The sequence below is a fragment of the Thamnophis sirtalis genome, unplaced genomic scaffold, assembly GCF_051295495.1.
Source record: "Thamnophis sirtalis isolate CommonGarterSnake01/CBP01778 unplaced genomic scaffold, rThaSir2_p1.2 scaffold_7, whole genome shotgun sequence".
Lineage (NCBI taxonomy): Eukaryota > Metazoa > Chordata > Lepidosauria > Squamata > Natricidae > Thamnophis > Thamnophis sirtalis.
The window spans coordinates 82,391,764-82,417,765 of NW_028261387.1; the positions used below are offsets into that span (position 1 = coordinate 82,391,764).

The 26,002-nt window shown below is 43.6% G+C and overlaps 1 protein-coding gene across 1 annotated transcript; it reads right to left on the reverse strand.

The window, feature by feature from the left end:
* Positions 1 to 1,408: 1,408 nt before the first annotated feature.
* On the reverse strand, positions 1,409 to 25,756 carry CTCFL (CCCTC-binding factor like). The gene is given in 8 exon segments (XM_087720862.1): positions 1,409 to 1,506; positions 2,612 to 2,761; positions 3,776 to 3,896; positions 8,832 to 8,965; positions 9,027 to 9,078; positions 19,497 to 19,745; positions 25,197 to 25,589; positions 25,591 to 25,756. Coding segments are annotated over 8 exon segments (1,329 nt in total). The 5' UTR covers positions 25,723 to 25,756.
* Between the last annotated feature and the right edge of the window lie 246 nt (positions 25,757 to 26,002).

The window sequence follows — 26,002 nt, forward strand, 5'->3', positions numbered from 1 at the left end:
AGCCAGATGGAAAATAGATCAAAAAGTCGGCTTTATGCAAGTTGAAGATAATTTACTCAAACAAATTAAGTCCAATGCATATAAAGAGATTATATAATGTACTAATAGAAATGGATTCGGAAACAGAACTAGTTAAAGACTGTATGATAAAGTGGGCTCAAAATTTTGAAGAAACAATAATGTTGGATAACATGGGAAAAGATTTGGGTAAGAAATGTAAAATTTACACAAGCCCAAAATTTGAGAGAAAACTTTTACAAGATGTTTTATAGATGGCATTTAGATCCTAAAAAACTGGCTTCTATGTATCCAAATTTACAACCTAAATGCTGGAGATGTGATTGTGCTGATGCTACCTACTTTCATATATGGTGGACTTGCAAAAAGGTTAAAGCATTTTGGATAAAAATATGGTGGATTATGCAAAATGTTCTTAAAAAAAGGATAAAGTTTACCCCTCCGTTATTTTTGTTAGGTATAATTACTGACTGTACAGTTGTAGAGATTCACCTGATTTTGCATTTAATAACCACAGCTAGACTGTTGGTGGCGCAATGCTGGAAGAAGGAAGATTTGCCTACTATTCAAGAATGGACATTGGAAGTAACAAACCTAGCTGAGGTGGCTAAAATATCTGCATATCTTAAGGACCATTCAAACGAGAGATATAAACTGGAGTGGAAAAGATGGATTGAGTATACTCAAAATAAATACGGGACTAAGAAATTTCAGATAGCTTATGACTAAAGAAACCAGGAATGATATAAATTGTTTAGAGCTAGCCTAGCAAGGAGGAGTTAAAGCTCAAGTGAAAGATGTTATTAACTTTTTTTTCTTTTTAAACTTATTTTAGAATGTTTTTGTTAAAGATTTATACCCTGTATTGGTTCTGGGAAGTCCGGGGGGGGGAGGTTGGGGGGGTTGGGGGGGACGGGGGGGGGAGGGAAGTAAATATTTGTAAAAGTTTGTTTTTTAAAATTTTCATTTAAAAAAAAGATTCCATATTTTGGTTTGTTCACCTAACAATGAATCAATTTGTGTTCTAAAAATCTGGGCCTACAGCAGGGGCAAACGTTGGATGAAATCGCAAGACTGACGCTGTGCCTGTTTTTACATACATGTTGACACATTTAAAAAGGGAGGAGGATTTTTGATTGCACAATTGTATTGCTGCCTTGATTTTATTTATTTATTTGCCTCTACTGTGGATGTCCCTGGCCTATTGAGTACTCATCATTCACACAGACTTCTTGAAGCCACTTCTGCATTCATGACAGTCAACTAAGCAAATGTCCTGTCATTTTCTTCTAACCATCTCCGGGATAAAGACTTCTCAAGTGCCGGTTTTTAATTGCTTCCCATACATCAATGGGGTTGATCACGAAATGAAGAAATTCTGAAATGTACCTTATTCACCTCCAACCCTGGGAATAAACCCATCAAAGATGGCATTGATGTACTGACTGCTTTGCTCTCGAATAGTTTTCAAAGCCACACTGCCTTCTTCTATTCCATGCAGGTTAAAATCCTACTTAAACCTTACATTTTCCTAAGGCTTTCTCTCAGAGATATATAGCATCTTGCCAGCCCTGCAGTTTGATTTGAAGAATTTGTAAAATTAATAGGTGGCTTCTTTTGATGGTCTCACCTGCTTTATCCCTGTACAGTTTTAAAACGTATATTAATATTCAGGCTCAGAACTTAAAATCAAATGACACATCACAGATAAATCACAGGCATCAACCCTGAGCTACAAATATTATCATTTATTGGTACAATGACATCTTTTTGCATTGTACTTCTATCCATGTGCAAGTATACTAGGGCACACTTGCAATGGCCCAAGAAGGGCTGGAAAGCATGAGAAGAATTCAGGGCAATCTAAAAAAAAAAAGTATCAGTGAAAATTAACAAAAAATAGAACAGAGTGCTAAGGCATTTGTGACAGAGGAGGTATTCAGCCAGTTGACCAGTAGCAGAATTTTTGAGTAGTTCAGAGAACTGGCAAATACCACCTCTGGATGGCTCCGCCCCCATTTATTTGCTGCCTCCCGAGTCCCAGCTGATCTGTTGGGTCTTCTTCTGTTGCCTTGCACAGGAGAAAGGAGCTGGAAAGCAAGTTAGTAGGGTGGGGAAGGAATGGGGATTTTACAGCATCCTTGCCCTGGAGTGGGGTGGGAAGGGAAGGGGGATTATGCAGTATCCTTCCCCTGCCACACCTGCCAGGCCACGCCATGCCCACCGAACCAGTAGTAAAAAAAAAATGAATCCCTCCAATTTTGGTGACCTTCCTAATTAAAACACAGGAACTGGGATCCTAAAAAAATTGCAGGAAAAAAAACAAGTGTGAAAATGTCAGGAACATGCTAAGCCCAAATGATTGATATTGGACATAGAAACAATGCTCACTGATGGCATCTTTGAGGGAGAAATCAGATTTTATTTACTGCAAAAAGACAAGAGCTTGCTTTGGAAATTAATGAGCCAGAGCACAATACTTTGGGGATAGATTTATTAAGTCAAGCTGGATACTGACGGTGACCTTCATTCTTTATGTACTTTTACAGAAAGATTTTTTTTTGGGGGGGGGGGAGGAAGTTATGAAACTTACTTAAATCGCCTTTCCGGGCAACAGTTGCGGTACAGTGTGGACACTGGTATTTTGGTACATTTCCCCCATGTTTATGCAAACCATGGAACTTCAAAGTCTCAGCCTGTGTTAATCTGGATTTGCAAATCACACACTCAAAGGGTTTTTCACCTAGAAAGAAACACACATACTTGTAAGAACTGGTGAACTAGACAGCAAAATGCCTAGCTGAAAATGATAGCATATTTTCTAGATCCTACTTTTTGCATCCTCACCCCAAAAGGATGCTGCATCTGTAGGATATCTGCAGGTTTCAGATTCTGTTATAGTAGAAGAAGAAAAGCTCCAAGCATGAACTCCTGAGCTAATAATGGGACAGATGTTTTCTCACTGACGGGAAGTTTTGCCCATCTGGCCACCTAGAGATCTCTCTTGGTTCTCCCACTTCCTTGACACCATTTCATTGAACTCCATTTAGATTAGATTGGATTGGACTGGAATAGAATGGAATAGAATAGAGCTAGAAAGGACCTTGAAGGTCTTCTAGTCCAGCCCCCTGCTCAAGCAGGAGAACCTGTACCATTTCAGATAAGTGACTGTCTAGTCTCTTCTTAAAAACTTCCAGGGATGGAGCACCTACAATTTCTGAAGGCAAGCTCTTCCACTGGTTAGGAGCCGAGGTGGTGCAGTGGTTAGGGTGCAGTACTGCAGGGCAATTCAGCTGACTGTTATCTGCAGTTCAGTGGTTCTAATCTCACCGGCTCAAGGTTGACTCAGCCTTCCATCCTTCTGAGGTGGGTGAAATGAGGACCCAGACTATGGGGGCGATATGCTGACTCTGTAAATCGCTTAGAGAGGGCTGAAAGCCCTATGAAGCGGTATATAAGTCTAACTGCTATTGCTATTGCTATTAATTGTCCTCACTGTTAGAAAGTTTCTCCTTAATTCCAGGTTGCTCCTCTCTTGGATTAGTTTCCAAATAATTTTCTCTTGTTTTGTCTCCAAATCCACTGAATACCCGACTTTGCTATTCTGGAGTACCATCTGCTTCCAACTGTTCCGCCTTGCTTTTTTGCTCACGTGCCTATCTTTCTTCCTTTAGTGGCTCAGCATCTCATAGCCCCACAGGACCGGGCATTAGCATTACTCTGCTTTAATGGCAGCCATTATAGTTTTAATACGTACCTGGGTGAGTTACCATATGTCTTTTCAATTTGTAAGTGTCCCTACTAGCATAGGAGCACACCGTACAACTGTAAGGACGTTCTCCTGTATGCGAGCTAATGTGGCGCTTCAATTTGCCCGCCTACAATTTACGAAAGAAGATTCTGAATTACAAGAGCATGGAGGGTGCTGCTGAAACAATTCACCATTAAAAATAAAGTTGACTTTTTAGAAATGCTGCTAAGTGCTTGTCACTAGAATATGCCGTTGCAAGTTCTAAAGCAGGGGTGTCAAACTCAAGCCCATCGGCTGGATCTGGCCCACGGGATGCTTAGATCTGGCCTGCGGTCCTGCCCTGGAAACAGCAAAGGATTGGCCCGCGGTGCCTCTGCCAGCCAAAAGGAAGCCCAGGCAGGCTGCGCGTGGCTTTACCAGGCTCCGTTTTTGCTGGCAGAGTGCTGCAGGAGGCCGTCGTGGCTGAAAATGGAGCCCGGGCAGGCTGCGCATGATCTCCCCGTGCTGTTTTTGCTGGCAGAGGGCTGCAGGAAAATGTTGTGCCTGAAAATGGAGCCCAGGTGGGCTGTGCGTGGCCTCCCCGGGCTCTGTTTTTGTTGGCAGAGGGCTGCAGGAGGATGTCATGGCTGAAAATGGAGCCCTGGTGGTGCCTCTCCGGACTCAGTTTTCACTGGTAGAGGGCTGCAGGAGGCCGATGTGGCCAAAAATAGAGCCCGGGCAGGCTGCACATGCCCCCCATCCCCAAGCTTCATTTTCACTGGCAGAGGGCAGCAGGAAGTGATTGTGACTGAAAACAGACCCTTGATGAGTAACATGGAGCTCACCATGCTCCCTGGCCATGTCCCCCCCACCCAGGTCAAACACAACCCTGATGCAACCCTCAACCCTGTTCTAAAGCAAGGGTCTCCAAACTTGGTAACTTTTTAGGACTTGTGGACTTCAACTCTCAGGATTCTAGGAGATGAAGTCCGTGAGTCTGAAAGTTACATACCCAAAAAAAAAAAAAAAATGTTCAAGAAAGTTGCAGCCCAAACTGTTTCTACTTTGTGAAAGCTGCATACAAATGATGCACAAGTAAGTTGTGCATAAATGCCGTATTACAGACAGTTATAAAGAAAAAAAAGCACGCAGTGGCTTGACTATGCATAAAAACCCTATAAACTATGGCTAATTATGTAAATTGCATAGCAAACCTGAGCAACTGGTGATTTTGTGCGGATATGCAGCATGATAGACAACAGATATATACAGATCCTCACATCCTTTTATATTACTCTCCTTTTATTTAATACTAGCTGATAACCAGGCGTTGCCCGTGTATTTATTTATAGCGGGAACATGTCTGGAACAAACATAATTTCTAATGTTGGATTTTCCCCCTTATCAGACAGAGCCCCTTTATGGAGTACTGTGAAGCTGTTACCATGGCTACTCCACTGCGCTGTGCAGTAGAAGCCATTTTACAGAAGTACAGTAGAAGTCATTTTAAGGCACAACAGGCTGTATATTAATGGAACACACACCCCGAGGGGTGTTAGGGGTGTCTAACTCCCACAGGATTTTTTTCCCCAGAGAGTATGTCGTCTGTGTACCAAGTTTGGTTGAAATTGCTTGAGGCTTTCCAGAGTTATTCTGGGACACACACACATACACACACACACCAGTGGTGGGTTTCAAAAATTTTTAGAACCTCTTCTGTAGGTGTGGCCTGCTTTGTGGGAGTGGCTTGCAGTCTATGTGACTGGGTGGGAGTGGCTTGCCAGCCATGTAACTGGGTGGGCGTGGCCAACTGTAAAATGTGGTGAAACTCACTTAACAGCGCTTTTGCTTAACAACCAAAATGTTGGTTCAGAAACTCTGGCATTTGAAGCACACAAGTCTTAAAGCTGTCAAGTTATAAGACCCTTGCACCCCTAACCCTTTAGAAAAAAAAAACCAGGGGTGTTTAAACTTGAGAGCTTCAAGACTTGTGGACTTCAACTCCCAGAATTCCTCCTCCAGTTATGTTGGCCCAGGAACTCTGACATTGAAGTGTGCAAGTCTTAAAGCTGTCAAGTTACAAGACCCTTGCACCCCTAACCCTTTAGAAAAAAAACCCAGGGGTGTTCAAACTTGACAGCTTTAAGACTTGTGGATTTCAACTCCCAGAATTCATCCTCTCGCTCTTCATCTTGATGATGTTCGGATGGGCAAGTGGAGGGAGCTGGAACCAGTTCTAAACGGCACTGTAGATTTGTGGAACCTCTTCTATAGAAGAGGTTAGAACTGGCAGGAACCCACCCCTGATATACACACGCACACACACAGAGCCATATCTATCTATCTATCTATCTATCTATCTATCTATCTATCTATCTATCTATCTATCTATCTATCTATCTATCTATCTATCTATCTATCATCTATCTATCTATCTATCTATCTATCTATCTATCTATCTATCTATCATCATTAGCTATCTATCTATCTATCTATCTATCTATCTATCTATCTATCTATCTATCTATCTATCTATCTATCTATCTATCTATCTATCTATCTATCTATCTATCTATCTATCTATATCTATCAATAGAGATAGATAGAAGTTTATATGTTGTTTCCAAAAATGAAAAAAGACAGAAAATATTGTTTAAAGGAGTCTGCAATCAGCTCTCCAGTGGCTGATGTCTCATTAGTTTCTAAAAAAAAAAATCAATGCTAAGGGCTCCTGCTTCATCCACGGAACATCCACAAGAATATGTTAACGCTGATTAGAAACAAACCATTGTTTTCACAAGAGTTGAAAGGGGTTTAAGCTTCTTGTCTTTCTTTCATCCGGCAAGGCAGACAGATTTCTGAACATGATACAAAATCTATTTACCAGAAGCAGGAATGAAATGCAGGTATTAAGACAAGCCTCAGAGGCTCTTCTCAAATCTCCCTGCCGTCTGAAATACGGAGGATGACCTCAAACAGGGATTCCTGGTGGCCATCTTGGTTTTCATTCAGCATTAGACAAAACCCCGTATTTGCTTAATACTTCCAGAGTGTCTTTTGTTGGGATTTTGTTGTCCTTGCTTTTAAAATTATCTCTCAGGGGCTTTTTTCCCTTCCATGTAAGGAGTATTCCTAATAAAGAATTAGCACTGCTGTTTAAGAAAAGGACAAATTTTTAGCAAGTTTGAAAGGGATAAAGGTGAAGGGTCTGTAAAAGCAAGTCCTACAGGGAACAGTTAAAGATCTGAATATATCTAGCCTATAGAAAAGACAATTATACTGTAAAAGTAGCTGTTTAGCAACTGCAGCTTGGTTATTAAACGAAAGGGTTCACTAAATGAACAGCAATTGTTCTTATGATTTTACTTCACCTTTCTTTTGCTTTAGAGACTTGTGAAGATTGTACATGGGAGGATTGGTAGGAAAGTGACTTTTTCATCATTGTCGCAACTGTAAATGGTTACTCAACAAGGCCGTTGCTAAAGGAAAGCTTCCTGTAAGGGAAGATGTAATAGCAATCTTCAAGCAAATACAGGGTTTAATCTAACACTGAATTAAAACCAAGATGGCTGTAGACCAGTGTTTTGCAATCTTGGCAACTTGAAGATGTCCGGACTTTAACTCCCAGAATTCCCCAGCCAGCGTTTGCTGGCTGGGGAATTCTGGGAGTTGAAGTCCGGACATCCTCAAGTTGCCAAGGTTGTGAAATGCTGCTGTAGACAATTCCTGTTTGAAGTCACCCTCCATATTTCAGGTGGCTGGAAGACTTTGAGACGAGCCTTCGAGGCGTGTCTTAATACCTGCTTTTTTACCTCCCCAGGCTCCAGACTGTTGAATATTGGTAAGTCCTCGACTTACGACCTAGCGGCTAGCAATAAGCCAAGCCACGTCCTGATTGGCCAAGATGCCAAGCAGCGCGGGCTGCTAGGGGTGTGCCTATTGGTTTTCCCTGCTTGACAGCCCGTAAAAATAGCTGTCAAGCAGGGAAGGTGCTGAACTGCTACTTCTGTACATAGTTGATTGTTCTACAATAAACGAAGCTGTTCTTACCTCAGACTGCCTCCTGCCTCGTCCTTCGTCCTGACCCATAACACAGACCCTTTCTAGGAGCTTGGGGAGGGAAAAAATGGCCTACCCCTCTCCCCCGGAGCCCAAAAACAACATTTGCCAAATTCCGGTCAGACTGGAAGGTCCATTTTTCACTCTCCCCAGGCTCCAGACCCTTTCTAGGAGCCCGGGGAGGGTGAAAATGCCCCCCCCCCCATGGAGGCCAAGAACAGCCTCTTTCCCGACTTCTGATGGGGCCAGAAGGCCTGAAAATCAGCTGGTTGGCACACACGTGGGTAGCTGAGCTCGTGTGCCCACCAATATGGCTCCATGTCCTTAGGATCTTCAAGCAGAGGCTGGATTAGCAGAGGTGGCTCAGTGGTTAGTGGTTAGGGTGCAGTACTGCAGGCCACTTCAGCTGACTGTTATCTGCAGTTCAGCGGTTCAAATCTCACCGGCTCAAGGTTGACTCAGCCTTCCATCCTTCTGAGGTGGGTGAAATGAGGACCCGGATTGTTGTTGGGGGCGATATGCTCACTCTGTAAACCGCTTAGAGAGGCCTGAAAGGCCTATGAAGCGGTATATAAGTCTAACTGCTATTGCTATTGCTATTATATCTGGCCATTTTACAGCCCCCCCCCCCCCCCCCCAGGTCATATCTATCTGACCCTTGGTCTATCCAGCACCCACAACTTCTGGAGGAAAGCTATTTCACTGATTAATTGTTCTCAGTGTCAGGAAGTTTCTTAGTTCTAGGTTGAATCTCAACCACACTGCAGCTTCATGCCAGCCTAAAGGTCCCATCCACTCATCCCTACTAATTGCAATGTGCGTTGTTAATGCACGTGTGTGTGTGTGTGTGTGTGTGTGTGTGTGTAATTTTTCTTACTTTTACTTTCAAATTCCCTACCATACTTCTAACTAAAAATGCATGTACCATGAATGGCAGTGCCTCTTTCAAAGGAAACCTCATCTTTCTCTACTCACTCAAGGGAGGACTTTGCAAAATGATTCTACAGAGAACAATCCATCTTACCTCCACGCTGCAGTAGTTACAGATGGAGCATTTAAAGGGCTTCTCCAGAGTATGTTTATATCGCTTGTGGCGGGAAAGTTCCCCCACTGTCACAAAGGCCATACCACATTCATTACACTTCTGTGGCTTAGTCCCTGCAAAAGAGCAGCAGAATTTCAAAATGTATTCAGTTGAAACCTTTAAATCCAAATCTACCCGGAATACTGAGAAATTTGTTGTGATAGCGGGCTGTTAGTTTTACATCTACCTAGGCATAGAATCCAATAAGGTGGAAAATGGCTCATCAAACACTTCAAAGCAACTTAGAAATGCTGTTAATTCTGTGCATAGGATTAGTGGGGTTTTTTTAATTAAAAAAAAAGTTAAAATAGCAATAGCAATAGCAATAGCAGTTAGACTTATATACCGCTTCAAAGGGCTTTCAGCCCTCTCTAAGCGGTTTACAGAGTCAGCATATTGCCCCCAACAATCCGGGTCCTCATTTCACCCACCTCGGAAGGATGGAAGGCTGAGTCAACCCTGAGCCAGTGAGATTTGAACAGCCGAACTACAGAACTGCAGTCAGCTGAAGTAGCCTGCAGTGCTGCATTTAACCACTGTACCACCTCCTCTCCAGGTGGCAGAGATGAGGTAAATCAGCATCAGGTGTGCAGGAGAAACATAGTCCTGATTTTGTTATAGTGGGGAAAATAGGAGGAAGATTTAGATGTGTTTGCTGCCTGCAGTTATTTTTAAAAATAATAAAAGGCGGGATAAAAATGTAATTAATAAATGGAATAAATGAACTTGAAAAGTGTTAATGTGTGAATGTGATTTAATTATTGAATGTGACTTGTTTTGAAGTTTGAGGATGGCATTTGTGCTTGGCAACTGAAGGAACACAGAGTGAAAAATAGCTAGACTGAATGAAAAACTATAAGGAATTAGACTATTAAGTATGTGTGGGAAGGAATCTGATAGAATTTGATTCAAAGGGAATGAACAAAACGATGTAGAAATTTGGTAAATAAATAATAAAGGAAAATAACAGCGTAGAAATTTGATAAATAATAGATAAAGGCAAATAAATAAAAGTGTAGAAGTTTGATAAATACATGCAAATAAAATCTGAAATAACACTATGGCTTTATGCCAGATAGGTTATGCAAACTGGATTTTGGCTCTTCAACAGATAACTGAGAATATGAATATGAGGAGAAAAGGTTATGGTCTGCCTGTTGATGTAGAGAAAGCACATTATGTCATAAATAACCTTGAATTACAGAATGTTTTACAAGTTGGTTGCAATTGAAGTGATGAAACTAAAGGATATATAACAAAGAATGGAATGCTAAGTAAATTGAGCAAGGACTAAAGATGCATGATAAATCCTTCATTGTTTATTGTACTTAAGGGTAAATGTATACAGCATTTATTTATTTAAGAAAATTTATATGGCCCACCCAAATCTCTCTCAGTGACTATTGGGGTTTAAAAAGATAAGAATTCTTGTGGTGAGATTGTTTGGGAATGTAAACATGCATTTTAATATACAAATGGTGTCATAATAGAATTGAATAGGATAGAATAGAATAGAATAAACAAAGTTGGAAGGGACCTTGGAGATCTTGTTTGTTTGTTTGTTGTTTGTTTATTATATTTATATGTTGCCCTTTTCCCCCGAAGGGGACTCAGGGCGACTCACAACTCAAACCAGGGAAGGGGGATACAGACAAAAAATAATAATAATAAAAAAACGAAACATAACAATGCATAATTTAAAACACACAACAGTCATACCATTCGAGACGGGGGCAACAGCTCTTTAGCCCCAGGCCTGTCGGAACAGCCAGGTTTTAAGGGCTTTGCGGAAGGCCTGGAGGGTGGTGAGGGTTCGAATCTCCACGGGGAGTTCGTTCCAGAGGGTCGGAGGAGCCACCGAGAAGGCTCTCCTCTGGGTAGTCGCCAGTCGACACTGGCCGGCGGATGGAATTCGGAGGAGGCCTAATCTGTGGGATCCAATTGGTCTAGTGGAGGTAATTGGCAGCAGGCGGTCTCTCAAGTACCCAGGTCCAATACCATGAAGGGCTTTACAAGTGATGACTAGCGCCTTGAAGCGTATCCGGAGACCAATAGGCAGCCAGTGCAGCTTGCAGAGGATAGGTGTTACGTGGGTGAACCGAGGTGCACCCACGATCGCTCGCGCGGCTGCATTCTCGACAAGCTGAAGTCTCCAAATGCTCTTCAAGGGCTGCCCCATGTAGAGCACGTTGCAGTAGTCCAGTCTAGAGGTCACAAGGGTACGAGTGACTGTTGTGAGGGCCTCCCGGTTCAGGTAGGTACGCAACTGGTGCACCAGGCGAACCTGGGCAAATGCCCCCCTGGTCACAGCCGACAAGTGGTGTTCAAAAGTCAGCTGTGGGTCCAGGAGGACTCCCAAATTGCGAACCCTGTCTGAGGGGCGTCCTGTTTGACCCCCCAGCCTGAGAGATGGAACACTTGGCCAATTAGTAGGAGGGAAACACACCAGCCACTCGGTCTTATCTGGATTGAGTACAAGCTTGTTAACCCCCATCCAGTCCCTAATAGCCTCGAGGCACTGGCACATCACGTCAACCGCTTCACTGAGTTGGCACGGGGCGGACAGATACAGCTGCGTATCGTCCGCATTCTGATGGTATTTTATCCCGTGCCGTCGAATGATCTCACCCAGCGGCTTCATGTAGATATTAAACAGGAGCGGGGACAGGACTGAACCCTGCGGCACCCCATAATTCAGGGGCCTAGGGGTCGATCTCTGCCCTCCGACCAACACCGACTGCGACCTGTCCGAGAGGTAAGAGGAGAACCACCGTAGGACAGTGCCTCCCACCCCCACCTCCCGCAGTCGTTGCAGAAGGATACCATGGTCGATGGTATCGAAGGCCGCTGAGAGGTCAAGGAGCACTAGGATGGAGGCATGACCTCCATCCCTGGCTCTCCAGAGATCATCAATCAATGCGACCAAAGCGGTTTCCGTGCTGTAGCCAGGCCAGGCCTAAATCCCGACTGGAAGGGATCTAGATAATCGGTTTCCTCCAAGGACTGCCGGAGCTGAAAGGCTACCACTTTCTCAACAACCTTCCCCACAAAGGGGAGGTTGGAGACTGGACGATAGTTGTTTAAGATGGCTGGATCCAAAGATGGCTTCTTCAGAAAAATCAATAATAACACGAAAAATAATGAAAACTAAAAAACCCAGCCGATATATGGGAAACTATATTCAATATTTCCTGCAATACAGCTACTTTCCAGGTTCCACATCCTTGCTAGCAAACTAAAAATGTAAATTCTCGGATCCAGGTGGCCTCAAGACCCAGATAGATATCAAAGTCATTTCTTCAGAATCTTCCAGAAGGCCAATGGGTTTGGAGTTAATCTGACTTTAGGGGAAATGATGTTCTAAAGCAGGGATGTCCAACCTTGGCAACTTTGATCTATGGACTTCAATTCCCAGAATTCCCCAGCCAGCTTTGCCTCACCCAGCAGAATGGAGAAAATACTGAGTTCTGTGGCCCTCACATTGTAGGGAGCAAGAGAGACCACCTATTCCTGATCAACACCATGAAAGGAGGACTAGTACAAAATAGTGCCACCCACCCTCAACCTCGCAGCTGGTCCCCAACTGTTATCTTCCCCAGGTATTTTGGGATTGTCCTCCCAGATTTACCGTACCCTGACTAAATGGCGATTCCTCCCATGCCATCTGGAAGACACCATGTTAGAAGGATTGAGATATTCTATAGCTCAGTCATGAGATGTGATTAGTGTTATCCTTTTAGACAGTTTTAAAAGAAGACTAGGCAGTTTTAAAAGACTAGACAGGTTCCTTGGGGGGGGGGGGGGTGTCACCTTAAATTCCAGCCACTGACGTGCAGTGAGGTTTATGGCTAGTGAGGCACTGACACAGTGGTGGGTTTCAAATTTTTTTAGAGTTGTAGACTTCAACTCCCAGAATTCCACAGCCAGGCATGCTCAGTTCTGATTTAAAGCAACCGCATTTGTTTTTCCTTTGCGAAAAAGTTTCCTTCATTCTTTTTCTCCTCCCTCCCCCTCCTCCCTCCCTCTCTCCCCCCTCTCTCAAACAGACACACGCTCTTGCAGGCTGGGGTGAGAGAGGAGGCAGAGAAGCCGGAGGGGAGCCGATCCAAGCCTTTGATTGCAGGCGGAGCCACGTTGCCTTTTCAAACTTGTAATCAGTGAAGCTGGGCTTATATAGTTTTATCCAGCTGTGTGTGTGTGTGTGTGTGTTTGTGTTTGAAAAGGCAAAAGTGGCTATGCCTGCAATCAAACTACATTTGGGGAGGGATCTACACTTGAGGATGAAGTTTGAATTCCTCCCCCTCCCTGCGACCCACACGTACCTTTTCCAGCTGTTTCAGAGAGGATTTCAACTCTGCTCTTGCCTGTCATCATGAAAAGAAAAAAAATGTAAAAGGAAAAAGGCAAGAGCTGAGGTCAGGCTGAGCTAGTTGCTGCCAGAGTCACCGTGGATGACTCTGCTTAACTGTTTAAAAAAGCCTCTAAAAAAGCACCCTCTACAGGAGGCAGGAGAACGACGTGCCTCACCTACGTCAGGAATTTTTACCCTTGCTTAACTCTGCTTGAGTGATCATAAAACGCCTAAAGTCAGACTAGATGAGGCATGTCGTTCTCCTGCCTCCTCCTGTAGAGGGCGCTTTTTAAGAGGCTTTTTTAAACAGTTAAGCACTAAGCAGAGTCATCCACGGTGACTCTGGCAGCAACTAGCTCAGCCTGACCTCAGCTCTTGCCTTTTTCCTTTTACATTTTTTTTTTCTTTTCATGATGACAGTGGTGAGGCTCTGCCTCCCATGACTGTACGTCCCTGATTCCAACTATTATCATCCATCAGCCTGCAAAATTTTTGGCTTATCTATTTTGCAAAAATCTTGGACCAGAATCAAATTTTACAGATCTTTTTTCTGACTTAGGTGTAGGCAATCCATGTAATGCACTACAGTGACCAGCCTGATTGCTGGAGCTCTTCTACGTCCCGGGTTAAGTTTAAAAGCTTTAAATGTGGGGTTGGGCATATTAAAGGACTGCCTCCACTTACAGTAGTCTGACAGAATTTTACATGTTTCAGGAGAAGCACTGTTTACGTGTCTGCTTTTGAGCGATTGATATGCACCCTAGCAAATCAATTTGAAAAAAATATCAATGATTTCTCCTAATGCTCTTAAGGTGAGATTAAACCAATAATATCATCTTTTGTAAACCTAATGAACTTGTCAGAGATTGCACAAGATGGGATGATTATCAACACAATTAACATTGGGTGGGGGAAAACAAGTAGTCCTTGGTTTATGACTATAATGAAGCCAGCCCATTATGGTCGTAAAGTGACTGACCTGATTTTACAACCTACTTTTGCAGCAGTCATTACCTCGGTCATTAAGCGAATCACCGCGGTCATTAAGCGAATCCACAGTAGTTAAGCAAACTCATGGTTCATTATGAAGCATTTTGGGCAAACTGGAAAAAAAATGCTAGTAAATCATGGCCATGTGATCTTGGGACACTGCAAATGGCTGTAAATGCAGGCTGGTTGCAGAGTGCTTGAAATGTGGTCACATGACCCTCAGAAGGTCTGAAGTGGGTCTTAAAACATCTTTTGAGGCACCCAACCAGGGATGGGTTTCTCGCCTCGTTCCAACCGATTCGGTTGGAACGGGGCCGGCGGCGTCCTCGTGCACGCGCGTGGTGCACGCATACGTACTAGCGTCTGTGCGATGCTCCAGCTGCTCCTGGAGGATCGCGCAGGCGCTGTATGCGTCCTGCGCATGCGTGGAAGCGCAGAACTCGTCAAAACTGGGTAAGGAGCGCGGGCGGGCGGGTGGGCCCTTCACCGTTCCCAGAAGTTACTTACTTCCGGGTTCGCCGACCAACCGGTTCGCAGGGACCGCCGCGAACCGGTTGAAACCCACCCCTGCACCCAACATAACTTTGACCACTTGCTAAGTGACTGGTCGTAAGTCAAGAATTACCTGTAATTCATTTAGTAATTTTTTTTCCTGTATCCTTTTCTCTTCAAACTTTGTAATTCTTTTCTACACTCTTCTCTCTTTATTTCAGTTTGCATTACCCTTTAGGAATGTCAAATGTTTCAATAAAATGTACTTTAGGAAACAACAACAACAAACCACTAATATGAAATAGGCTTGGTCAATTAAACATTCATTTTGATTGGATTTTCACAAAATTGTTGATATGGCATTGCAATAATTGCTAATAAAGAAATGTTCATTTGATTGTTACAGGTTTTTTATTGGTGCTTATTTTCATTTGCTTCTATTGTTTAAGAAGTCTTGGGAGAACTGTGAAAATTCTTTACCCATGTCAGGCGTGCCTCATTCAGTATCCAAGAAAAGAAAAACCCCAACTCCATTTGAATAGAGATAAAGGTACTTTTACTGGACATGAAATAAAAACAGCTAAAGAAAAGTAGGATCTGAAGCAAAACGGCGCGAACATGTACATATCAAACTTTTACCCAGGACCCTCCCCTGTTACCCCAACCGAATGTCCAATCTGCAACTCCCAAAGGTGTCATGTGGGGTGCATCTTCAACTGACCTCTATCAGTTGGTATGCAGAGACGATTAACCTTGACCAAACCTAAACACGAGCCATCAGCATGTGCAGAAGATGGTGAGAACAAAACTCCCTATTCACTCCTCCAGCACCTAGCAATTCCCCCCCAAAAAACTACCAGCCCCCATCCTCCCCGCTACTATGGCAGCCGATAGCAAGCAAGCGAAGTAGAGGCTGACAACCCACAAAGTTGGCCTACACAGATTTATCATAAGTATATAATTCCATAAATATAATCCCTGCCTTCTTATATTGCATATTTGTGAGCAGTTCGCATCACTCAAAATTGCAAGATGGATGGTTATATAAATTGTTACAAGTCAAAGGCAGATGGATTAAGTTTTAGGTGGATTTTCATCTTATTAAGACAAGCACCATCTTGACTTTCTGAATCCCCCACAGCTGTTCCTGGATTTAGCGATGTTGTGTGTTGTATCTGAAAGGTAAACCATTTCACAGCTGCATTCTTTAACAATCCTTTGTTCAATGTTCTCCTAAGTGATGTTGGATTTTTTTGCTTGTAAAACTGAATTACTTCTATGTGTTACTTATGCATGTCGGAGCCCTTTAAAAGGACTACAAAATAACAATTCAGGTATGAGTGTAGTAAAAAACTTCTGACATCTGCCGACGCAAGTAAGAAATCACTGAAAAATCTCTCTACAATTTTATTTCTTCAGTGTTTTTTCATTCATTTTCCAATAAACTATTTCTGCAGCATGTCTTCTCTTTAAACCTGTTGTACGTAAAATACTTCTGAATGCATTTTCTCCTTTATTTGTCTATGCCCGTGATGGTGAACCTATGGCACATGTGCCACAGGTGGCATATGGAACCATCTCTGAGGTCATGAAAACCGTTGTCCGAATTTAACGGCAGCACGCATCAGCAAGCTCTGAAGCTTGGAGAGGGCAAAAAATGGGCCTACCAAGCATACTGGAAGTTCGAAAACAGGCCATTTCCGGCTTCCAGAGGGCCTCCGGGAGGAGAGAGCTGTTTTCGCTCTCCCCAGGCTTCAAGAGGGAATGGAGGGGGTGTGCGCGCATGCATGGAGGGGGCAGCGTGTGGGGACCTGTGTGCATATGTGGGGGAGGGCAGGGATTGAATTATGGGTGTGGGCATGCGTGTGTGCACAATCTTGTGCATGTGCTTTCAGCACCAGAGCCAAAAAAAGATTAGCCATCACTGGTCCGTTCTTTACTGAGTTAGAACAAAAGTCATAAAGTGAGTTCATTCATTTTTCGTACTTACCTGCTACACCTTTGGCCTTTTTAGCACAATTTAAACAACCCCTTGATTCTGCACAGATCTGAATACCATATTCATATTTCTATTTAGCATCTGATTTTGACATAAAGGAATTTAACCCCCCCCCCTTCCCCAACTGTTGAGCTGTGCTGCCCACCAATCCTTGAATTGGCAAGACACTATTCTGGCAAGAAAAATGCTGTTTCATCACTGAACCTTATCTTGCCTCTCCTGCCTGTCCCAAGTTACTCTAGGGCAGTGTTACTCAACCTTTGAGTTAAAATATGTAGACTTCAACTCCCGGAATTCCTAACTCAGCTGGGAGTTGAAGTTTGGACATCTAAAAATTGCTAAGGTTTGAGAAACGTTGTTCTAGAGCTAGTACTTCCTTGCAAGTGAATGGGTGACAAACTAAAGATCTTATCTTATCTTCTTATCTTTCTTCATATATATATATATGGCTGTGTGTGCGTGTGTGTCTGTGTGTTCCAGCATAACTCTGGAACGCCTTGAGCAATTTCAACCAAACTTGTTACACAGATGACTTACTCTCTGGAGACAAATACTGTGGGGGCAAGACACGCCTAACACCCCTTGGGGTGTGTGTTCTGTTAAGATGCAACCTGTTGTGCCTTTAAATGGATTCTACTGTACTGCTGTAAAATGGCTTCTACTGTACTGCTCTAAAATGGCTTCTACTGTACTGTGTAAAATGGCTTCTACTGTACTGCTGTAAAATGGCTTCTACTGTACAGTGCAGTGGAGTTGCCATGGTAATGGCTTCACAGTACTCCACTAGGGGGCTCCCTCTGGTAAGGGAGAAAATCCAGCATTAGAAATTACATTTGGTCTGGACATTTTCACCCTATAAATAAATACCCAGGCAATGCCGGGTTATTGGCTAGTATTTTATAAAACTTGAGGCTGTCCTTGTACAGCCTTGAAAGAAGGAAGAAGAAAAATACTGTTAACCCTGAACAGTTAAGGAGACTTGAGTCTGTCTCACATGTGGGCAGGAGATGAATTAAAGACAGTATTGTGGGAACATGCCAGAGGAAAGATCTCTATGGCTATGTTTGTACTCAGTCTTAGCTACATCATAGAGCAGAGTTAAGAGAGCTAACTACATTACAAGAGCAGAGGAAGAGAGCTAGTTCCCTCTAAGGCAGGGTTGTCAAACTCAAGGCTGGATCTTAGACCTGGCCCTTGGGGCCACTCTGGAATCAGCGAAGGATTGGCCCACAGCGCCCCTGACAGTGAAAATGGAGTTAATGGGGGGCTCCCGAGCTCTTATTTTCAGTGGCAAAGGGTTGCAGGAGGCCGTCACAGCTGAAAACAGAGCTTGGGAGCCCGGTTTCGCTGGCAGAGCACTCGGGTCACTACAGGCGCCCTCAACACGAGTGACGTTGAGTTGGCCATGCCTACCTCGGCCCCCTGACTTCAAACACAACCCTGATGCGGCCCTCAATGAAATCGAGTTTGACAACCTTGGTCTAAGGCATCAGACTGAAAATCAGGAGACTGGGAGTTCTAATCCTGCCTTAGGCATGAAATCCAATTGGGCGACTTTTGGCCAATCCCTAGAAGACTGTGAATTCTAGGCACGCCTTAGGCACAAATGCTGGCTGGGTGACTTTGGGGCAGTCACATTTTTTTCAGCCCACTTCACAGGTTTGTGGTTATGGGGAAAATAGCAGGAAGAAGCAGCATAGGTTCGATACGTTCAGCACCTTGAAATTATTTATAAAAATAATAAAGGCAAGCTAAAAAAAACCCTTAAAATAAATAAAAAGGAGAAATGAAACTTTATATGCAGGCTTTTATTCCTTAGACGATGGGTGGAACACATACATAACAAATTATTAGCAAATATCAAGGTTTGGGGAAGAATAATTAGAACTGCCCTAGAGGAGAGCCTAGATCGATCAAGATTTCTTATTCAAGGCAATAAACTAAATAATTAACCTAATACAATACCGAAAGGTTGTTCATTGTTCGAGTTTCTTATGACTTCACTAGGTAACAAATAAGAGAAAGCATTCTATAGTATGGGTTTTCCTACATGTGTGCTCCAATAATTCATATTTCTATAGTATTATTGAGGAGTCAATTGACCATGTTTTGAACACTCTTGACTGTAAAAACACGAATTCAGTCTGAGTTACCTCAACGTAGATAATTATAAGTAGTCCTCGAATTACGACCACAATTATGAGCCCAAAAGTTATATTGCTATGGGAAACATTTGTCAAGTGAGTTTGCCCCATTTTACGACTCTTCTTGCTACGGTTGTTAAGTGAGTCATTGCACTTGTTAAATCAGTAACATGGTTGTTCACTGAATCTGGCTTCCTCATTGACTTTGTCAGTCAGATGGTCGCAAAAGGGGAGGGGGGGCGGTCACATGACCTTCAGACACGGCAACAGTCATAAATATGAACCAGTTGCTAAGTGGCTGAATTCTGATCAACTGAGCATGGGGACACTGCTGTGGTTGTGTGAAAAACAGGTCCTCGGTCTCCTTCTTCAGTGCCGTTATAACTTTGAACGGTCACTAAATGAAACCACTGTAAGTCGAGGTACCTGTATGGGTAGATGAACTAAAAGGCGACAAGTTAAAGAGGAGGAGGTGAAGCAAACATTGTTAAGAACTTTTCTGCTGATTGGAGTGAAAGTCCACCCACTTTCCTAATAACAGATTAGAGCCGGCTGCTGATGTCAGTGTTCTTCAAGGAACAGGAAGTCCTTCCCTTTACAACCATAGGTATCTAAAAATAAAACTATGCAAGTGATTTTATGCCTTTCCCTTGCTGGACTATGTCCCCCTGGATTTCTGAAGAAACGTCACGGCTTATTGCAACAGGAGGTAGGGATTCACTGTCCTTGCTCTGGGCTTTATTTTCAGAATTGTGCAACAGCGAGGCTCCATTTGGAATATCCGCTGCTTCAGAGTCAGGCAGAGAGACAATCCTTCCCTCTTCAGCTACAAGGAGCTGCTGGTCCCTGCCTCCATCTCTATTTTCTTCTCTATCGACCTGTGTTTAAAGGAGAAATACAGTATATAAAATATATGTGCATGAAGACAATCCGATTTCAATGGGGGGGGGCAGCATCCCCAAGATGAAAGATAATTTCTTACACCATATCATTTACAATATCATGAAGGGACATGGTGGCTCAGTGGCTAAGACGGAGGTCGGAAGTTCAAATACCTAGCGCCGTGTAACGGAGTGAGCTCCCATTACTTGTCCCAGTTTCTGCCAACCTAGAAGTTTGAAAGCATGTAAAAATGCAAGTAGAAAAATAGGAACCACCTTTGGTGGGAAGGTAACAGCATTCCATTTCGATTTTTTTTTTGATTTTCGATTTTATTGTATTTCTATGTCGCCCTATTCCCAGAGGGACTCAGGGCGGCTCACAACCAAGTCAGGTGGGGGTGTACAAACGGAAAGAAAAAGAAAGACAACGGACAACACAGCACCACAATTCTAAAAACAATCAACAGCCACACCATTCAAACGGGGACAGGAACTCATCAGCCCCACGCCTGTCGGAACAGCCAGGTTTTTAAGGCTTTGCGGAAAGCCTGGAGGGTGGTGTGGGTCTGAATCTCCACGGGGAGCTCGTTCCAGAGGGCTGGAGCAGCCACAGAGAAGGCCCTCCTCCGGGTGGTAGCCAATCGGCATTGGCCAGTGGATGGAATTTGGAGGAGGCCTAATCTGTGGGATCTAATCGGTCTGTTGGAGGTAATTGGCAGCAGGCGGTCTCTCAAGTACCCAGGTCCAATACCATGAAGGGCTTTATAAGCTTCGGCATTTGGTCATGCCTGCCACGTGACCACGGAGATGTCTTCGGACAGCGCTGGCTCTTCAGCTTTGAAACAGATATGAGTACCGCCTCCTAGAGTCGGGAACGACTAGCACATATGTGCGAAGGGAACCTTTACCTTTACTTATATACAATATATGTGCATGAAGACAATCCAATTTCAATGGGGGGGGCAGCATCCGCAACCAGAAAGATAGTTTCTTATACCGTATCATTTAGAAGTTATTGCAATGATATTTTGTTTTGCTTTATTTGATTAATAAAACACAACAAAGGGAAGAAGAAAGAGAGAAAACAAGAATAAAAAAAGAGAAAGGAAGAAAAAAGCTACACAATAAATAGGAGATTCTCATCTCTTTCTTGGTATTACTTACGACTTAGCAAACATTCAAAGTTAAAACAGATCCCGCAAAAAGGAACTTATGATCTGGATTTAAGATTTTGACATCTGCCTCCCCAGTGACACAGTCACATTTTGGGTTCTCTGTAAAACAATTATGACAATTTGCAGCACTTGGAGGTCAAATGACCACAATTTACTATGTTTTTGCCTGTCGATTATTGTAAAAATCTTTATATGGTGTATTTCCAATGGGCAAAACCTGATCTTAAAGTATGTCTTCCATTCAAAAACAGAAGCCGGGTGTTCCCCCACTAATGTTCTCCCAAATGGAAATGGGACAACTGGCCACAGCCAACTCGGTGTGGCCAATGCACCGTGGCCAACTCACCAAAGGCAACTCACCACAGCCAACTCCCCACAGACAACGCATTGCGGGACAATTTAACAATTCTATTTCATTATTTAAAAGAAATAAAATTTGGTTTAATTTTTGCCATTCACATTTCATTCTGTCCCTCCTTTGCATCCTTTCTTTAAGGATTCTATTCCATCAATTCTTTGATGTTAATGGAACTCTTGCCTCGCAGTAAGTTGGCTGTGGCAAATTGTCATAGACCAGTGACGGCTAACCTTTTTGTTGTTGTGTGCTGAAAGTGCGCATGGACGACAGCAGGCCCACTGCTGGCACACCTAATGCAATGCCCCCTGCGCGCACAACCATCCCATGTTTCCCTGCCCACCTGCGCATGCAGCCCACCCCCACCTCCCTTTTTTGCTTCCAGATTGGTGCAGGAGGGTTTCCAGCACAAAACAGGTTGTGGGGGTGCTGCGCAATGCGAACGCCTCCCTAGCATGTGCCCCCACCTCATGTGCGGCAGAGACCTGAAGATCAGATGGCCAATAGGAGGTGCGCGCACATGCACTGTGGAGTTGGGCTCGGGAGATAGCTGGTGTGCCCACAGAAGGCTATAAGTCGCCATCACGGTCATCCACCCATCCCCCGAATTTTTCAGGAGTCAATTCTATTTTGGTGAGGTGTTTTACAATGTATATACTTGGTTCAATTGTTTCAGGCGTTGTATATTTGTAATAGATGTGGATATTAGATCTTTTGATGAATACCAGGTGACTGTGTAGCTTAAACAGAACGTATTTAGATGTGAAAGTATATCCACTGAATTTTCTACTGCTGAAGACGTTTATTCCTTGCTGCAATCGGGAGACAAATCCTTTGCAATAATTCTTCAACCTTATTTGTTCCATCAGGAATGCAGAAAAGGAGTGTCTGTTTGCTGGTGGGTGGCATCACTTTCAGAAACATTTCACATCTGTTCCACTGCTTGCAAGATACGGGCCTTAGATTTATAGACTTCATGCTCTTTTACAAAAATGTCAGAGCAATTTGTATTAAGAATCCTCATGCTGGGTTCACTGGACATCTATGTCAAGGACAGTGCAGTGATCTGATTCAGAAGGGAAACTGGTTTTGGGAGCATCCAAGAGGGCTCACATTATGCTTGTTGGCATTGCCTCCTTAAATCAAATCCACCTTTTCTTGGGACAGAAGCCCAAGATTTCAGGAACAGGAGCAACTCCGGTAAAGACTTGCTGATGGGTGCCATGTGGATATCCTTGTGTGCGCTGAATCCCTTCAGATCTGTATTGTTGTTCTTCTTACAGTTTCTTTGCAAATTGTTTTATTTATACCCTACTGCATAGCAAAGGGATGCGGTGGCTCAGTGGCTAAGACACTGAGCTTGTCGATTAGAAAGTTCAGCATTTCGAATCCCTAGCGCCACATAACGGAGTGAGATCCCGTTACTTGTCCCAGCTTCTGCCAACCTAGCAGTTTGAAAACACGTTAAAATGTAAGTAGAAAAATAGGGACCACTTTGGTGGGAAGGTAACAGTGTTCCGTGTGCCTTCGGCTTTTAGTCATGCCAGCCACGTGACCACAGTCTTTGGACAATGCTGGCTCTTCGCCTTGAAACGAAGATGGGCACCGCCCCCTAGAGTCAGGAATGACTAGCGCATATAGTATGTGCAAGGGGAATCTTGACTCTAGGGGGCAGTGCCCATCTTTGTTTCAAAGCGAAGAGCCAGTTTAATGCATTTGTGAACTTCATCAGATGCATAGTGTCCACTATCAGACTAATGCTGTTCTCTGTCTCTCTCTCTCTAACTAAAAAAAGAGAGATACACATAAATCCCTGCACATTTCCTTGCTTCGCAACAGAAAATCTGGTCCCAATTCTGGTCCTTGGTTCTCTCTGAGTTTGGGTGTTTTCTTGCAGACGTTTTATTACCCAAAGTATGTAATATTATCAGTGCTAGTAATGAATGGGGTTTTCTCTAAGCTTACTCAGGGGTGTCAAACTCAAGGGGTGCTTAGATCTGGCCCACAGGGCCACCCTGGAAACAGTAAAAGACTGGCCTACGGTGCCTCAGCTAGCAAAAGCAGAGCTCTGAGAGGCCACAGGCAGTGATCCTGAGCTCTGTTCTCTCTGGCAAAGGATTGCAGGAGACTGTTGCAGCCGAAAACAGAGCTTAGGAGTCATTTTCACTGGTAGAACACTCAGGCAACCATAGGCACCCCCCGCCCAACATGGTTGACGTTGAGCTGGCCACGCCCATCCTGGCCAGATCTCTCCCCCCCCCGGGGTCAAACACAACCCTGATGGGGCCCTCAATGAAATCCAGTTTGACACCCCTGGCTTACCTTGTCAATGTTGGTGAAGGTAATCTTACAGGTTCTTTGGTTGGGCTTGTTTGGCACTTCCTTGATTAGAATATTGTTTCCTTGATTGTTGGTCTGATGATAATCTTGCAGTTAATCCATGCTCATCTGGCTGCTGATTGCTGGTGGGGAGGTGTTTTGGTCTCTTTGTTCCCATTTTGGCTTGTTGATTGTCTCTTTTGCATAGTATATAAATAATTGTTTATGTCTATGGGTCTATTGATGGTAATTTTGTCAGTGCGCCAGGCTTCTAAAAATTTCCTAGCATTTTTAGATTTGGCTTGGTCTAGGATGGCCATGATTTCCCAATTGAAGCTATGATTAAATCTGTCCATATGTCCTGAAACATCTCGTGGAGATTCGAACCCTCACCACCCTCCAGGCCTTCCGCAAAACCCTTAAAACCTGGCTGTTCCGACAGGCCTGGGGCTAAAGAGCTTTTGCCCCCCTCCTCGAATGGTATGATTGTTGTGTGCTTTTAAATTGTGTATTGTTTTGTTCGTCTTTTTTATCCCTTATCTGTATCCCCTTCCCTGACTTGGATTGTGAGCCGCCCTGAGTCCCCTTCGGGGAAAAGGGCGGCATATAAGTGTAATAAATTCAATTCAATTCAATTCAATAAACTGAGAGTAGACTCCACTCCTTACTAGTCCTGATGTTGTTACCTAGTTAGTGTAATGAAACGCATGCAAGAAAACAACCAAATTTGGAGAGCACCAAAGACCCCTTCATTTCAAATGGTAAATGGTAAATGGTAAATTTATTTATAGGCCGCCCTTTTCCCTGGGGGGACTCAGGGCGGCTTACAACAGATAGGGCGGGAAGACACACAATGACATATATAAATAACATATAATTAAAATAAAAGCAACATTCATTCATCATTCGGGTGGGGACAGACTATAATCTTTAACCCCAGGCCTGACGGGATAGCCAGATCTTGAGGGCTGTGCGGAAGGTCTGGAGGGTGGTGAGGGTACGAATCTCCACGGGGAGATCGTTCCAAAGGGTCGGAGCTACTACTGAAAAGGCTCTCCTCCGTGTAGTTGCCAGTCGACACTGACTGGCAGATGGAACTCGGAGGAGGCCCAATCTGTGTGACCTAATAGGTCGCAGGGAGGTAATTGGCAAGCTACAAAAATTCTCCTTGTTTGCTACCAATTATGGTCATAAATTGACGTCTACCCTGTTTTTCTGAAAATAAGACATCCCTGGATAATAAGCCCAATGAGGCTTTCAAGCGCATGTGCTAAAATAAGCCCTCCCCTGCCATTTCCTGGGGGGAACATGCCCCACGTGCACCTGCCTCACAGACGCCGCTCCCACAAACCCTAGCTACTGTGCTTCTCTTAGTGGCGGCCGCAAAAAGTCCGGCAGGCCCAGCGATGCTAGAGCTTGCAAGAGTGTGCCAGATATAGAGACAGAACTTCCGCCCACCTCTGGATCAGCTGATCTGCACCTCAAAAATAATAAGACCTCCCCCAAAATAAGGCCAAGCTCTTATTTAAGAAAATAAGACTCTGTCTTATTTTCGGGGGCACGTGCTATGTTTAATGAATAATCAAGAACAAAAGCTACCCGAATCCCAGGAATATTTGAATCCTTCTCAATTGACCATCGCTCCTCATGAAATCTTGGTGTTTCTTTTGCACCGTTGACCACTTCCATCTCGTGGAGTGCATAAATGCCTGCTGGCAAACCTATTGCCAGGACTTTCCCTGGGTTCTCCTGAATGTCTATGCTATTTGGCATCCTCGCCAAATCTGCCTCTCTTCGCAACATAGTGTGAGGCTCCACTGGGTGATCAATTAAACAAGGCCCCTGGATATGATCTTTCGCTGTTTTCAAATGCACGGTCTTCAGCAAAATGAGGATCTTCCCTCCTTCTGAAGATGATGGGGGCCACTTATCAACTTCTTCCAGCACTTTCTTGAACAAGATGCAATCGACAGCTTTGATCTTTTCTGGATAGTTACCCAGTTCTGGATAGTTGGACAAGATGTCCAAAGGATACGTTTTCCCTTTGCATTTTGTTCTGAAAACTTTCCTCGATTTTGATTTTAGTGAAATGCTCATTGGGTTCTGTGTCCTCCTGGTGATCCATTGTGGTCTACGATGTCTTTAAAACAAGGACTGGAAGAACCACAAAAGAAAGATTTATGGGTGAGGTAATATTTTCCTAGAAAATTTCCATGCCCCACTTAGTTTTAGTTTCCTTTTAAGAATAAAAATAATAATAAATAAATGGGAAGCTGGAGACTCTAACATTCCCCTTATTTGCATGGATGGCTTTGAGTCCCATATACACTGAAAAGAAAACAAAGAAATTCTTAGAAAATAAAACTACAGTAAGTGGCTGTAACACAATGCTTTGCTCACAAATC